The sequence below is a fragment of the Bos indicus genome, chromosome 3, assembly GCF_029378745.1.
Source record: "Bos indicus isolate NIAB-ARS_2022 breed Sahiwal x Tharparkar chromosome 3, NIAB-ARS_B.indTharparkar_mat_pri_1.0, whole genome shotgun sequence".
NCBI lineage: Eukaryota > Metazoa > Chordata > Mammalia > Artiodactyla > Bovidae > Bos > Bos indicus.
This window is the reverse complement of record NC_091762.1, coordinates 58,697,172-58,711,829: the sequence shown is the minus strand read 5'-3', so window position 1 is coordinate 58,711,829 and position 14,658 is coordinate 58,697,172. Positions and strand designations below refer to the sequence as shown.

Genomic DNA, 14,658 nt, shown 5'->3' with positions numbered 1-14,658 from the left:
TATAGAAAGGCCATTCTTTTTGAAAGTAATGACTGAGAAAATGATGACACTTCTACTTGAAACTCAATGTGCCTTAACCCTCTCCAGACCTTATCTCCATCTCTCAGAAGACAGATCCACACCAGGCACCCTGGTCAACTTTGCTTCATGTCTGTTTTCTTCATTACAACAAAACTGTACCCTACTCAGTCCTATATAAACTCCAATTTTGTAATTTATAGGCCAAGGAGAGTAAATGTGCTTAATTAATGGCTTTTGAGTAAATCTGAAAAGAATTCATCCCACAACAGCTTAAACTACATTGTTATCAAAATCAGGATCTGATATCAACATCAAAGCAGCAACAAAGTAAACATAAAACAATAGAAAATGCATCTGAATTTCTTTATGGAAAATAAATGAGTCTTTATGGAAAGTAAATAGTAAAATATAGGTCTAAAATATAATAGATTTGAAAAATTACAACTGAATGAACTACATCAAAGCTGGGAGTATTCTAACTTATTTTGTTAATAAGTTAGCAGCAATATAATGGCTGCCTCTGATGGTGCCTGGTACTACTGTCATAGCCTTTTCTGCTTCAAAACACTCATTTACTCTCTGAAAACAGAAACATGGTGAGAAATGATGTGCAAGAGAGTATCTTACATGAATTCTCCTCCACTGGGAATGTGAGCTCCAGAGTCAAGAATGGTTTTCCTTGCTGCTGCTGCTAAGTTGCTTCAGTCGTGTCCGACTCTGTGCAACCCCATAGACGGCAGCCTACCAGGCTCCTCCATCCATGGGATTTTCCAGGCAAAAGTACTGGAGTGGGGTGCCATTGCCTTCCCCTTCCTTGCTGCTCTCAGTCTAATGTCTATAACACCTGGACCGCAATGGGTATTCACTAAGTGTCTGCTGGATGAATGAATGGATTTACTTAAGTAGACATATTTTTATAGTGAGTGAGTGAGTGAAAGTCGCTCAGTCGTGTCCGACTCTTTGCCACCCTATGGACTATACAGCCCATGAAATTCTCCTGGCCAGAATACTGGAATGGGTAGCCTTTTCCTTCTCCAGGGGATGTTCCCAACCCAGGGATCGAACTCAGGTTAGGTGGATTCTTTACCAACTGAGCTACAAGGGAAGCCCACTTACTTTCATAAGAAGATACAAATTCAATCCTGTATATTCTGGAAAGAAAATGCCTAAAGAGTAACAAATTCCTTAGGGTGAGATACACATTCTATGATCACCTAAATCTAAACATAGAAGTTGAATAAAGTAAAGCTAAAGCATGGGAAAATTTAAGATTGCTCTAGCTGATCAGTTATATAATGGGACAATTGTCATAAACCCTCTAAGAATGAAAAACACAACCAGTGGAAATCACCAATACCAAGTATTTGGTCAAAAGACTACTCTGAAGTTACTGGAGTGCTATAAATCGTATGATATATTTAAAATCAGAAAGCCACAAGGAAAATATGTTTCAGTCTTCTAAGTACTTTTCAGGAAATAATAAAATCCTCCTTATTTTAAATTAGAAGCCTGCATTTTATAACCTATAATAATCTTACTTAGATGTTCTCTGAATGTACTTTTCCTTTAATGGTGTAACTGTAATTAAGTATACAATGAAGTGTAAACGCTCATCTTAGCCTATCTATGAATGTATAATGTGATGAACACAGGTTTAAAAATATTTAATAAAAAAATATACTTCTAAATGTATCTCCATAGTATCAAATTTCATTATTCATGATTCAGTTCAGTTCAGTCGCTCAGTCGTGTCTGACTCTTTGCGACCCCATGAATCGCAGCACGCCAGGCCTCCCTGTCCATCACCAACTCCCGGAGTTCACTGAGACTCATGTCCATCGAGTCAGTGATGCCATCCAGCCATCTCATCCTCTGTCGTTCCCTTCTCCTCCTGCCCCCAGTCCCTCCCAGCATCAGAGTCTTTTCCAATGAGTCAACTCTTTGCATGGAAACTAATAAAACTAGGGAGTTTTGTAGAAATTAGGATAACTATACTTAAGGCTGACTTAACAGTCAGAGATATAAGGATGTACCTTAGCCCAACATAGGTCCACCTTCAGGATAAAAGGTATCTCACTTAAGAGTTTCTAACATTATTATTGCCTTAAAGTGAAAAACATCACTAGTCAAAGTTACGCAGCATGGCAATTTTTAAAAACAAAATTCTTAGACCTTGGTTGTAAGCTACTGCTTCCTCTTCTTTGATAGCATTTTCATATATTATTCAGTTTAAGTAAACAACTCAAATGGGGAAATCTGGAGGACATGTTTTCCTACATAGATAAGGGAAAGTCAGAATACTTTTCATGTTACTCAGTTTGGCTTGGGTTTAGTATTCTAGATATTCCTTAAAGTCAATACTACTCATCTTTTACTTTATTACTGTACCATTGTCTCCCCTCTGGGGATTAAAAAGGTTAATCCAAGGCCCAATAGAAGTCCTTTTTAAGTTTCTAAAGAAGGAAAGCCATAACATAAGAGAAACTAAAGGCTCTTACAGGGAAATGGAGCCCAGAGAAGTTGAATTAGGTCATCTGATCTTCACTGCAGTAAGTCCTTTGACCTTTTTTGGTGAAGGTTTATCCTCTTTGGTCCTTTGTTAAAATACAATCTACCAATCTCACTTATATCCTCCTGTCTTGCTATGTTCGGATTTCTTTCTAATGCAACTTCCTGAAAAGGTTTTACCAACTGCTCCCCTCTGGGTTGTGTCATGCTCCAGGCATTTCTGTCACTCTCCAAGAAAACTCTGTCCTCTAGGACAAGCTGAGATCACCATTCCCATTCTCTCTTCACAGATTAACAGTATGTATTTCCAAGTCAAAAATGAACACTTATCTGGGCCTAAGCAGTCTATCCTATATTATAAACTTTAAACTATGCAGTATCTTACATTTACCTTACCTTTTATAATAGGTAAGGAATTCAAGGAATTTTGGTTTCCTTGAATTTTGGAAGATGTTTGTAAGAATCCATTTATCTGTTGTAATAGTAGTAATAACAGCAATAGTAGCAATAGTAATAATAAAAGCATGCACTTACCATGTGCTAAATATTTATCTCATTCTCTCATGACAACCTGATTATTATTACCCCCAGTTTAGAGATGAGGAAAGTAAGGCAGTTAGGCTATGTAATTTACTCAAGTTAATGTAATTAGAAGCAGACTGAGCCGGGATTCAAACCCAGCTTTGTTTTCACAGCTTGGATGCTTAAATCTCTAAGCGATACAAGCAGACGGGGCCAATCATATTTAGTCTGAAGTGAATCTAGTAGTTTTGTTAATGAAACAAAGGGGGCAAAGCATCACAGATCTTAAAAGATCAGTGTTCTGCAATTTAGTGTAATGCACACATAACTGGCACTTATTAAGGACACACTGCAGGGACTCTCAAAGATCTGTCAACGTTGTCTACTTCATCAACCCATTAAAGAAGGGACAGAGAACCTACTGATATTAAAACTCTCAAATCACAATGTTTGTTAGAGCCTGGCTTTCTTCACGTTCTGTGTAGAGTTCTTTCCACTGTGATATATTCAATGGTCAGTTTATCACACAAATTTTTTTATTCCTAAAGCAAAACCTGGAACATTGGAACTCTATTGTATAGAATAGGCTTCCTCGGTGCCTCAGTAGTAAAGAATCTGCTTCAATGCGGGAGATGCAAGAGACTTTGATTTGATCTCTAGGTCGGGAAAATCCCTTAGAGTAGGAAATTGCAACCTACTCCAGTATTCTTGCCTAGGAAATTCCATAAACAGAGGAGCCTGATGGGCTACAGTTCATGGAGTTGTAAAACAGCTGGACATGACTGAGGATGCATGCACACACACCTGTACAGAATATTTCTTGAAATAAGTTACAATGGAATTTAAAAACCTTTCAGTTGCACATGATGTTATTTTAAAATATTCTAACCAGGGTGATTTTTCTTCTTTTTTTTTTATTTTTTTAAAATTTTTATTTATTTTTTTAACTTTACAATATTGTATTGGTTTTGCCATATATCAACATGAATCCACCACAGGTATACACGTGTTCCCCATCCTGAACCCTCCTCCCTCCCCATACCATCCCTCTGGGTCGTCCCAGTGCACCAGCCCCAAGCATCCAGTATCATGCATTGAACCTGGACTGGCCACTCATTTCATATATGACATTATACATGTTTCAATGCCATTCTCCCAAATCATCCCACCCTCTCCCTCTCCCACAGAGTCCAAAAGACTGTTATATACATCAGTGTCTCTTTTGCTGTCTTGTATACAGGGTTTTTGTTACCATCTTTCTAAATTCCATATATATGCGTTAGTATACTGTATTGGTGTTTTTCTTTCTGGCTTACTTCACTCTGTATAATAGGCTCCAGTTTCACTCACCTCATTAGACCGATTCAAATGCATTCTTTTTAATGGCTGAGTAATACTCCATTGTGTATATGTACCACAGCTTTCTTATCCATTCATCTGCTGATGGGCATCTAGGTTGCTTCCATGTCCTTAAGCAGGGTGATTTTTCAATTGCATTTATCCTATATTATGATGTGTGATTATCTAAAAATTTTAATTTGAAGTTCATTTTTAAAAGCCTAGGCTTTGCTGACAGCCAGATAATTAGTAAAATAACTAGCCACTTCCACTAAGCAAGCTACTTAGTTGTATTACAGAATTAGAAGACATTTAAAGAAATGGAAAGAGAAGCAACTTTACCTTACTAAATTTTGCTGCATATTTTCTACCTTCATTAAAATTTGGACCCCAGTCTGACAGCAAATGTAGGCTTTCAACCTGAAATAAAAAAGTCATATTAAAGGAAGTAAAACTGCTTTTTGGTGTATTTTAAAACTGTGTCTATGGAAAACTAAGCATCTATGAGTAGCTAATTATAATACTTAAAATTTACCTATCCAAGCACAGAAAAAGTGTTAAAGATATTTTCTAACCAACAATCTAAGTGTAAAAAAAATTATCTATCTTCTCTCTGTACACATTAATCTTGCTAATTTATTTAATTTTTTAAAAAAGTATCCAATTTGATCACAGGTATTTTGCCTTATTGTTAAATATATGACCAGTAATAACAATTAGATTGTTCGTAGCAAGAAGAAAGGCTTCCCTGGTGGCTCAGTGGTAAAGAACCTGCCTGCTAAGCAGGAGATGGAGGTTTGATCCCTGGGTTGGGAAGATCCCCTGGAGAAGGAAATGGCAACCCACTTCAGTATTCTTGCCTGGGAAATCCCACAAACACAGGAGTCTGGGGGGCTACAGCCCATGGGATTGCAGAGAGTCAGACATGAGCTGGATGACTAAACAACAACTACAGTAAAAGGAAAAGAAACATGGTAGCGGTCCCAAAGACACTGTGTGGTATGCAACATAGATCGGGTTTGTGTCAACATTTTTTATGAAAAGCAGAAGATAAGATTTAACTAGAACTGAATCAGATGCTTTAGAATTCACCCAATTTAAAATTTAAAACAAACCAAGCATGACTATCTTAAGCAGGTATCACCTGGTGAAAAGAAACTCCTGCTCAGAAACACATTCACATGCTAACAGTTTCCTTCTTTCAGTGCTACTATGTGTAAGACTCTGTACCAGGAACCTTATATACGTAATTTTTTAAAAGCTTCATAACAACTCTATCTAGTAAACATCATCATTCTCATTTTACTGATGGAAAAAATTAAGGCCCAGAAGTTAGGTAAGTAAGTTGACTCCTGATCACATAGCTAATAAGGGACAAAATTAGCTATTCTAAAGCAGATATTCATAACTGAATCTTTCCACTATGCTATGTTAACCATTTTTGTCCATGTATTTCTGGACAGGAGGCAGAACTACATTACTTAGTTTTATGAAGACTTGGCTGAAACAGGATTTCCTGTCTTTAACTACTTGGAAACTCTAATTTTCAGAGTTTTGAGTTCAACTTTGAAAGGCAGTTTAGTTTAAGGGCTAAGAGTACAGACTCTGAATCCAGACTGCCTGAATTTGAATCCTACTTCCCTAATTATTAGCTTTATGAGGTCACTTAACCACTTTAAGGCTTAGTTTCTCCACCTGTAAAATGGATATAATGGCAATAATCTACTTTAAAGGGTTATTGTGAGGATTAAATGAATTAATACAAAGTGTTAAGTACTGTTATTTTTACTATAACCAAAATTCTCACCCAAAACATCACCTCTGACTGACAAAGTCCTGAGTACACCCCAAGGAAATGGGACAGAAAGTACACTATGAAAATATCACATTCTAATAAAAACATGGCTTTATTTAAATATGCACATAATACACACCTCATTATGTAGAATAATTTCAGAAAGTGACAAGATTTTTGAAACATACCTTTGACGAATTACAGGATCAGACTTTTCAGGATCAATGTAAGGTCTTAGGATTTCATTGATAGTTTTATCATCTGGTACTCTTCCCAACAAAAACAAAAACAAAACTTATTATTTATAATTTTCTACTAAAGGTGTTAATTTAGAATTATTAAATATTGTGGCTTTAGAGAAAAAACTGAACATAGACCTTTTATTCTAGTCTTGGCAAAATATAATATCCTTTTAAGCAAAAATTACTTAGGAAAAAAGCTCATACATATTCATATACACTACTGTGCTACATATCCCTACCTGTAAAATGTAAGTCCTTTCCCTGTTGTTAGTCAGTCATGCAACCTTAAATAATAAAGTTCTTCCCTAAAATTGATATGGCAATTACAAAGAGAGGACATTTATGCATAGTATGAATATATGCTAAAGACATTATTTAAAAGGCAACTTTAAAATTTTCTTAACCCAAGGAATTAAATAGTATACCACCATTCAAATTTTTAAATGGTATCTGAAAATGTTCATAATATGAAAAAAGTAGGATAAACAACTGTTATGTGAATTAATTCCAATTATGAGTATACATATTCATGTCCAAAATAATGTATTTTCTGAGGACACATTGTGATGTTAATAGCAGTAATTTTATCATAGTAGAATTTGGGATTATTTTTCATTTCCTGTATAACCACCTGCCTGAAGAGGTTTCCTCTTGATTCAGCCCTCCTGATTCTCCCTATGCTGCTCTCCTTCACATCTGTCCCCATCTTGAAGTAAACACTATTATGATTTATGTGCTAATCACTTTCCTCAGAGTTCTACCATTACTATGCTATGCTATGCTAAGTCATTTCAGTTGTGTTCGACTCTGTGCGACCCCATAGATGGCAGCCCACCAGGCTCCCCCGTCCCTGGGATTCTCCAGGCAAGAACACTGGAGTGGGTCGCCATTTCCTTCTCCAATGCATGAAAGTGAAAAGTCAAAGTGAAGTCGCTCAGTCGTGTCTGACTCTTAGCGACCCCATGGACTGCAGCCTAACAGGCTCCTCCATCCATGGGATTTTCCAAGCAAGAGTACTGGAGTGGGGTGCCATTGAGGTATTCCTAAAAAGTATACTTTTATTTTTTTCCATATTTACATACAAAAATCATACTTTATATTCTTCCTTAACTTGGTTTTCTCACTAGACATTACTTCTGAGGTTCGTCCATGTTGATGTGTGTAATTGTAGTTGATTCATTTTCAGTGGTGTGTAGCATTTCATTGTATGACTATACCATACTTAGTTATCCATTCTACTACTGACATCACATCTAACAGTTTATTTTCCATACGGAGGCGTAATGAAAACAAGTAAATTATAAATAGAAAGTGGTGATACTATACCTTTTTTCTACGTACACAGCTTGACTCTGAGGAAATTGAAGCTTCACATGCCAAAAAAACTGTTGTTTTCTAAGAGAGAAAACAATCATGTGGGGGATAAAGGCAGACAACAGAAATCTGAACACACAACGAACTTCCTAAATTTTTGTTTTCAGATAATTATTCTAAAAGTATTCTTGGAGTTTAAAATTTTTTTATACTAAAAGCTATTTTCTCTTTTCTAGAATGTTAGAGGTTATGTTTTTTAAACAATATACTTGCAAGAGGCTTTAAGAGGAAAAAATACTAAGCAGAACAGAAATTCCAAGGATTTCGCATTCTTGAATTAAAAGGCAGTTTCTCATAGTTCAGGGGCTTCTGAGATCAGTGAGCTACTACTTGAAGTTTACAAATAAATTTCCTCATGACTAAAAATAAAAAGCTGATGTCTCTGCCTGACTAGTTTGGAAATTAGGTGAATGAAGTATTGTCCAGTTGAGACCAGCTGGCTGCAGATACACTTCTGAGCCATGAGTACGTGCATTCAGTAGCAAAACAGGAGACAACAAATTGGTTGCTAAGCAGAAAGCACTCTGAGTTAGTCTGTTCGCTGTTAGTCTAAACTTTGGCTTGACACAGAATCAACTGTAACAATTCACTAAATGTGTGATTTTAGAAAAATGGCCATATGCTCTATCTGATACATCAAAATTTGGAGACCATTCCTTTTTAAAAACATTTAATGCTCAAAATATTCAATCCATTACATAAATTTAAATGTCTTCACTACATGATCATTTTATACATGTTTTTCTTTCTTGGCAAATAAATTTCTAACAACCCACCGGCAAGTTTATTGCTAGCTGTATGTACAAGCAATAGTCAATATCTCCTATAAATATATCCCTTAGCAGCATGGTCCCAAAATCTAAAATAATTTTTTTTAATACAATCTGGTAGAATATCTCCCACCAAACATTTATATGATTTGGTCAATTTTTTGTGTGAAGACTAACATAAAATTAAGTAAAAATCCTTCTATTAATGTAAGTTATCACAGATTTGCTTATGGATATTTTCTTCAGTAACAAGATAGTTTTGGGCACTAGTTAGAGAAACACATATTGATACTTGATAGTGCCACTTATACAAGAAGCAATCATGTTAAATTTTTTTTTTTTTGGATAGATTTAAGTTGTAAAGCATCCCTTACTGATTTAAAGGTTGGATATCTAAAATCTCAGAGGAGAAAACTTAAAAAAAAAAAAAAAAACAGAAAAACCTGAACACAAACACAACAGTTACTGATTTTAAATAAAGAATTCTTCTAAAATGAAACATCTTGCAGTATTTGCTATCTGTGAAATAGGTAAGCATAGTATCAGTATCAAGAGGCCAAGAGACACCACATTTCTTAGTATGAAGTAATTTTTTAATCTTAATGTACAATATGGTTTCCTTCTAAATATATTTAAGTTACAGAGGGAAGAGGAAAGATTACCAGTTTGTCATGTTTTGGAATTGTAAATCATAATCACTGCAACTGTTGCTTACGTAATTTCAAGAACCATTTGCCTTTCTTAACATTCAGTGGACCCCAGATACCCTCTGAAAGTACTTAACATTCCAAAAACAAAGACAGAAAAGTCCTTGGAAATGATTTTATTAGTTTTAGTTAACTAGTTGTGGCTATATGGGAATCATTCATTACTCTTTTATTATATATTGCTAAATTATGCCTATTATCTATTTATATTTGGCCCGAGTTAAAACATGAACAAATCTGAAAAGTGTATTTAGCTTAAAAACAAAAAAAGAATAAAAACATTCAACATAGACATAGTCAACCAACTTGCATGTTGCCATATTTATATGCTTGAGATACTTTCTTCTAAGACATGTAAGATTATAAATGTGGTTGATGAATCTTTTCACTGGTCCTTGATCCAATTCCCTTCTCCTTAAGAGAGGTAATTACTATCCTGAGGTTGGGTATCTATTTTTGTCATTTATGGTTTTACATTTTTAATACATATACAAACATATCTATGCAATATTTTGTGTGATAGCAACACCTATTTCAATGTTATCATACTCTAAATACCTCATGTCATGCTCTTTATGTTATGCTTTGGAGACTTATGATGATACATGTAAATTAGTTCATTAATTTTAACCATTACATAGTATTCCATTGCACGAAGAATGCCAAAATCTATTTATCGACTCTCCAGACATTTATGACTGCTTCCCATTTTTTACCACTTGTTCTTGTTCTTACATCACAGTAAAGAAAAACAGAAGAATGGCCTCAGGGATGGGGCTATCATGTACCTTTTCTGGTACATAGAACTTAGAGTTAACTTCACTGAAAAACTGCCTCTATGTTTTCACTTTATGATAGTATAAGAGGCATCTGTGAACAGTAATGTGGAGTCTAAAATTTAAGAGAGAGTGGACAAAAAGGTTGAAGAGTACAGTATAAAAAATTCCTGAAATGAATGAGTTAATTAATTCCCTCTGAAGTGGTTCTTCAGTGTTCCTGAAATTGATGTGGTCCTGACTAAGGCAATGAAATCTCTAAGTCTGAAAGAATTAACTCTTTCATTTTTCATACGTATATAGAACGATATGGGCTTCCCTGGTGGCTCAGACAGTAAAGAACCCGCCTGCAATGCAAGAGACCGGGTTTGATCTCTGGATCAGGAAGATCCCTTGGAGAAGGGAATGGCTACCCACTCAAGTATTCTTGCCTGGAGAATTCCATGGACAGAGGAGGCTGGTGGGCTACACTCCATGGGGTCGCAAAGAGTCAGACACAACGGAGTAACTGAATAGCAGCATGTCACTATATGAAAGTCAAAGTAGTCACTCAGTCGTGCCCGACTCTTTGTGACCCCATGGACTACAGGCCACCAGGTTCCTCTGTCCATGGGGTTTTTCCAGACAAGAATACTGGAGGGGACTGCCATTTCCTTCTCCAGCGGATCTTCCTGACCTAGGGATCAAACCTGCATCTCCTGCATTGCAGGCAGATTCTTTACTGCTGAGCTACCAAGGAAGCCCATATAGTGATAAAAGTCCTACTTCAAAGAATACATACATCAAAATCCCAACAACATTATTTTGGGGGGGGACTGAGTCCCCCTCTCTTTTGTTTGTAAGTTTTCTGAAAGAATACTTTGTTAAAAAAAAAAGCTTAAAATTAATAATGCTTCAGTGAGCATCTCTAGGCATACATACAATTGTTTCTGAGTTTTGGGTTATTTTCTAAATATAGATTCCAAGATATAGAATCATTAGGATAAAGCTGGGTTTCTCAACCTCAGCAGTGCTGACAGTTTGGACCAGATACTTCTATTATGGTTCACGGTGTGGGGATACATCACCTTGCGCACTGCAAGATGTTTAGCAAGACGTTTAGCACCAGGCCTCTCACCATGAGATGCCACTAACAACATCCACTCCCTCAGCTGTGACAACTAAAAATGTTCCCCAATACTGCAAATGTCCTCTGCGAGGCAAAATCATGATTTTTGACAACCACTGGGATAGAGGTTTAAATATTTATTATTGTTCTTAACGCATTAGGACTTCTGTTCCCTCAATTCAACAAAACGCCTTCAATTAGAAAGATGTCATTGTGTCCTTGCCATATTTATCAACGTTCTCAAGGATGGAATTACTATACCCAGAATATTCTCAGCAACTTAGGCACCCTAAAGCACGATGTTTGTAGTTCGATAATAGACCAGTGAAGTAATGGTGGCAACAATTAAATCTAATGTTCCCTTCTGGACAAACTGACAAGGTAATAAAAACACTGGCTCCTTCTCTGAGTGCCATGAAACTGAAGTAGTCATTCATGCACAGCAAAGCTTTTTCTCCTCCTCTCCCAAATACACACACACACACACACACACACACACCCCATACATTCTCAATGTGGGAAGCATCACTCCCAAGAGGCTGAAAACTGGTTCTTAGGAGGGTAGAAAAAATTAGTATAATTGTTTGTTTGTGGCCCTTTGGAGGGTTCCAGTACATAAACAGATACATACGTGGTATCAAAATATCAGGGTGGGCAGGCGGGCAGGAAGCAATTTGAGGGAAAATGTTTAAAAAGGTTCCTTGGGAGGTGATAATGAGAAAAGACTGAGAAACACCTATGTGAACAAGTATTAAATGACAAAAATAATTATTATTTTACACTTGATTTTAGTGAGTTAACATAGGACATTTATTCAACAACTCTTGCTTACTAGAAACTGTTGAGGTTCATTCTCTCCCACAGTTCCAAGACAATAATATGTGGATGAAACACAAATTTGGGGCTGGGGAAGTAATGTATTTATATACTCAACTACTCTTCTGACTTCATGACTTTGTATTTAGAAGTATGAAGGATACGCCCCAAATTTTTAACAATGGTTATTTCTTAACATTATGAAAGGACTTAATTCTTTCTCTGTGTGTCTGTATTAAATAAACTGTCGACATAATGACTGGCTATTTTTTATTATCAGAAAAATCAAAGATGCTTTCATGGGGAAGTCACAGAAAAGACAAGAATAATTTTAACATTCTTTTTAAACTTAAAAATATTTTATTCACTGACATATATACACTGCTGCTGCTGCTAAGTCGCTTCAGTCGTGTCCGACTCTGTGTGACCCCATAGATGGCAGCCCACCAGGCTTCCCTGTTCCTGGGATTCTCCAGGCAAGAACACTGGAGTGGGTTGCCATTTCCTTCTCCAATGCATGAAAGTGAAAAGTGAAAGTGAAGTCGCTCAGTCGTATCTGACTCTTTGCGACCCCATGGACTGCAGCCTACCAGGCTCCTCCGTCCATGGGATTTTCCAGGCAAAAGTACTGGAGTGGAGTGCCATTGCCTTCTCCGATATATACACTACCATATGTAAAACAGATTGCTAGTGGGAAGCTACTATATAACACAGGGAGCCCAGCCTGTGCTCTGTGACGACCTAGATGGGTGAGATGGCGGGGGTGGGAGGGAGGCTCCAGAGGAAGAGGATATATATGATTGATTTACGCTGCTGTATGGCACAAACCATTACAACACTGTAAAGCAATTATCCTATTAAAAACAAATAAATAAAAGTGATGAATATTCAGGGGAAAATTCTCAAGTTTTTCCAAATAAAAAATATTTTATTATTAGAAGTCCTATTTTAAAGTGTTTATCTCAGAAATTATTACTCAACCAGAACTAGGGTTCCTTATTTAATCTTCTGACAGCTTCAAAGCTTTGTGCCTCAAGAAATATGCTGCAACTAAGAGTAACATTGGAGAAGGTGATGGCACTCCACTCCAGTACTTTTGCCTGGAAAATCCCATGGACGGAGGAGCCTGGTAGGCTGCAGTCCATGGGGTCGCAAAGAGTCAGACACAACTGAGCGACTTCACTTTCACTTTCCACTTTCATGCATTGGAGAAGGAAATGGCAACCCACTCCAGTGTTCTTGCCTGGAGAATCCCAGGGACAGGGGAGCCTGGTGGGCTGCCATCTATGGGGTCGCACAGAGTCAGACACAACTGAAGCGACTTAGCGGCAGCAGCAGCAGCAGCAAGAGTAACATATGGAAACTGAATTCTAAGAACTAAGATTTCTAATACAAAATTTAAATGCACATGAACACTTTTGTTTCTTAAAAAAATTGCCAATTCTCATTCCATTACATCACTGATTAACCAACATTTACTCAAAGAACACTTATGAGGGCTCTCTGAGCATTAGGGATGCAAAGAGACACAGGGGATGAGCCCAAAGCAGCCTCTTTTTAAAAGGGCAGTGAATGAACCACCAACGCACGTTTTTCCTTCCAAATCACTGTAAGAAGAGTATAGAGTTTCACATAAAAGAACTCTGTTCTTTATTGACATTGTACACAGAAAAGATATCCAATATACTGTAATGCCCAGAGGTAGGAGAGGGGAGAGGTGAAGTGGACTCTGTTTGAATCCTACTCTTAACAAAATTTATTACTTCATGTGATCTTGAGCAAGAGACACATCTCCTCTATGCCTCAGCGTTCTCACAGTAAAACAGGGAGAACAATATTTATATCATAGGATTAAGTGAGTATATATAGGTCAAGAGCTCAGAACACCACAACCAAAAATGTTAGTTACTGTTATTACTACTGTTATAATTTTACATTCAATTTAATGTCCTGTGAGTTATGAAGCTTAGAACAGAAACATTGCAGGGTCTTCAACTTAGAATATTGTGCCACGAGTTTATAACCAAACTCTACTTTCATGGAATTCAGTGTTTATGAAACTGGACATGTGGACTAATACCAGACTGCTAAGGGCTCTGAATGTTCTGTCAAACAATATGGATTTTATTCTGATTAACGCACTACCAACACAGGTTTTTAAAGAAGAGCAAAATGAAAGCTTAGAAGGAAATCTGTCATCCTGTTATTTAACTCTCCTAATAACTGTTTCTACAGTATATTCAGGCCATTAACTCTTCAACTCTTGTTCGCAGTTATTAAGGGAAGTATTTCCTACAAGCTTGTGGAGAAGCTTGCTGATACAGTGCAGTTTACATATGCCTGAAATTTTTACTTATGATTCATAAATACAGGTGACGTCATGAGGTAAGTGAAAGCTAAACTTTCTACAAGTCTGATCTTCAGACTACCATGTGTATGTGCGTGCTCAGTCACTTGAGTCGTGTCTGACTCTTCATGGCCCTACGGACTGTAGCCCGCCAGACCTCTCTGTCCATGGGATTCTCAGGCAAGAATACTGGAGTGGGTTGCCATGCCCTCCTCCAGGGGATCTTCCTGATCCAGGCGTCGAACCCATACCATTCATTAACTCAGAAAAGTCTACAGGTTATGCAAACTACCAGTGAAGCCTTATACCAGAAAGCACTCGCTAGTCGCAACAG

General features: G+C 36.9%; 1 protein-coding gene across 3 annotated transcripts in view; it reads right to left on the bottom strand.

Annotated features, from left to right (window-relative positions):
* ZNHIT6 (zinc finger HIT-type containing 6) overlaps positions 1-14,658 on the bottom strand; it is a 61,163-nt gene that overhangs the window by 16,535 nt on the left and 29,970 nt on the right. For all 3 annotated transcript variants that reach the window (XR_011565819.1, XM_070786186.1, XM_019957166.2), the window contains exons 6-8: positions 7,753-7,821; positions 6,373-6,453; positions 4,732-4,809 (exon numbers count right to left, since the gene is read on the bottom strand). Coding sequence is in view for 2 of the 3 variants with exons in the window: in XM_070786186.1 (XP_070642287.1) it covers positions 4,732-4,809; positions 6,373-6,453; positions 7,753-7,821 (228 nt within the window). In the remaining variant the exon portion in view is untranslated. The remainder of the gene's footprint in view (positions 1-4,731; positions 4,810-6,372; positions 6,454-7,752; positions 7,822-14,658) is intronic.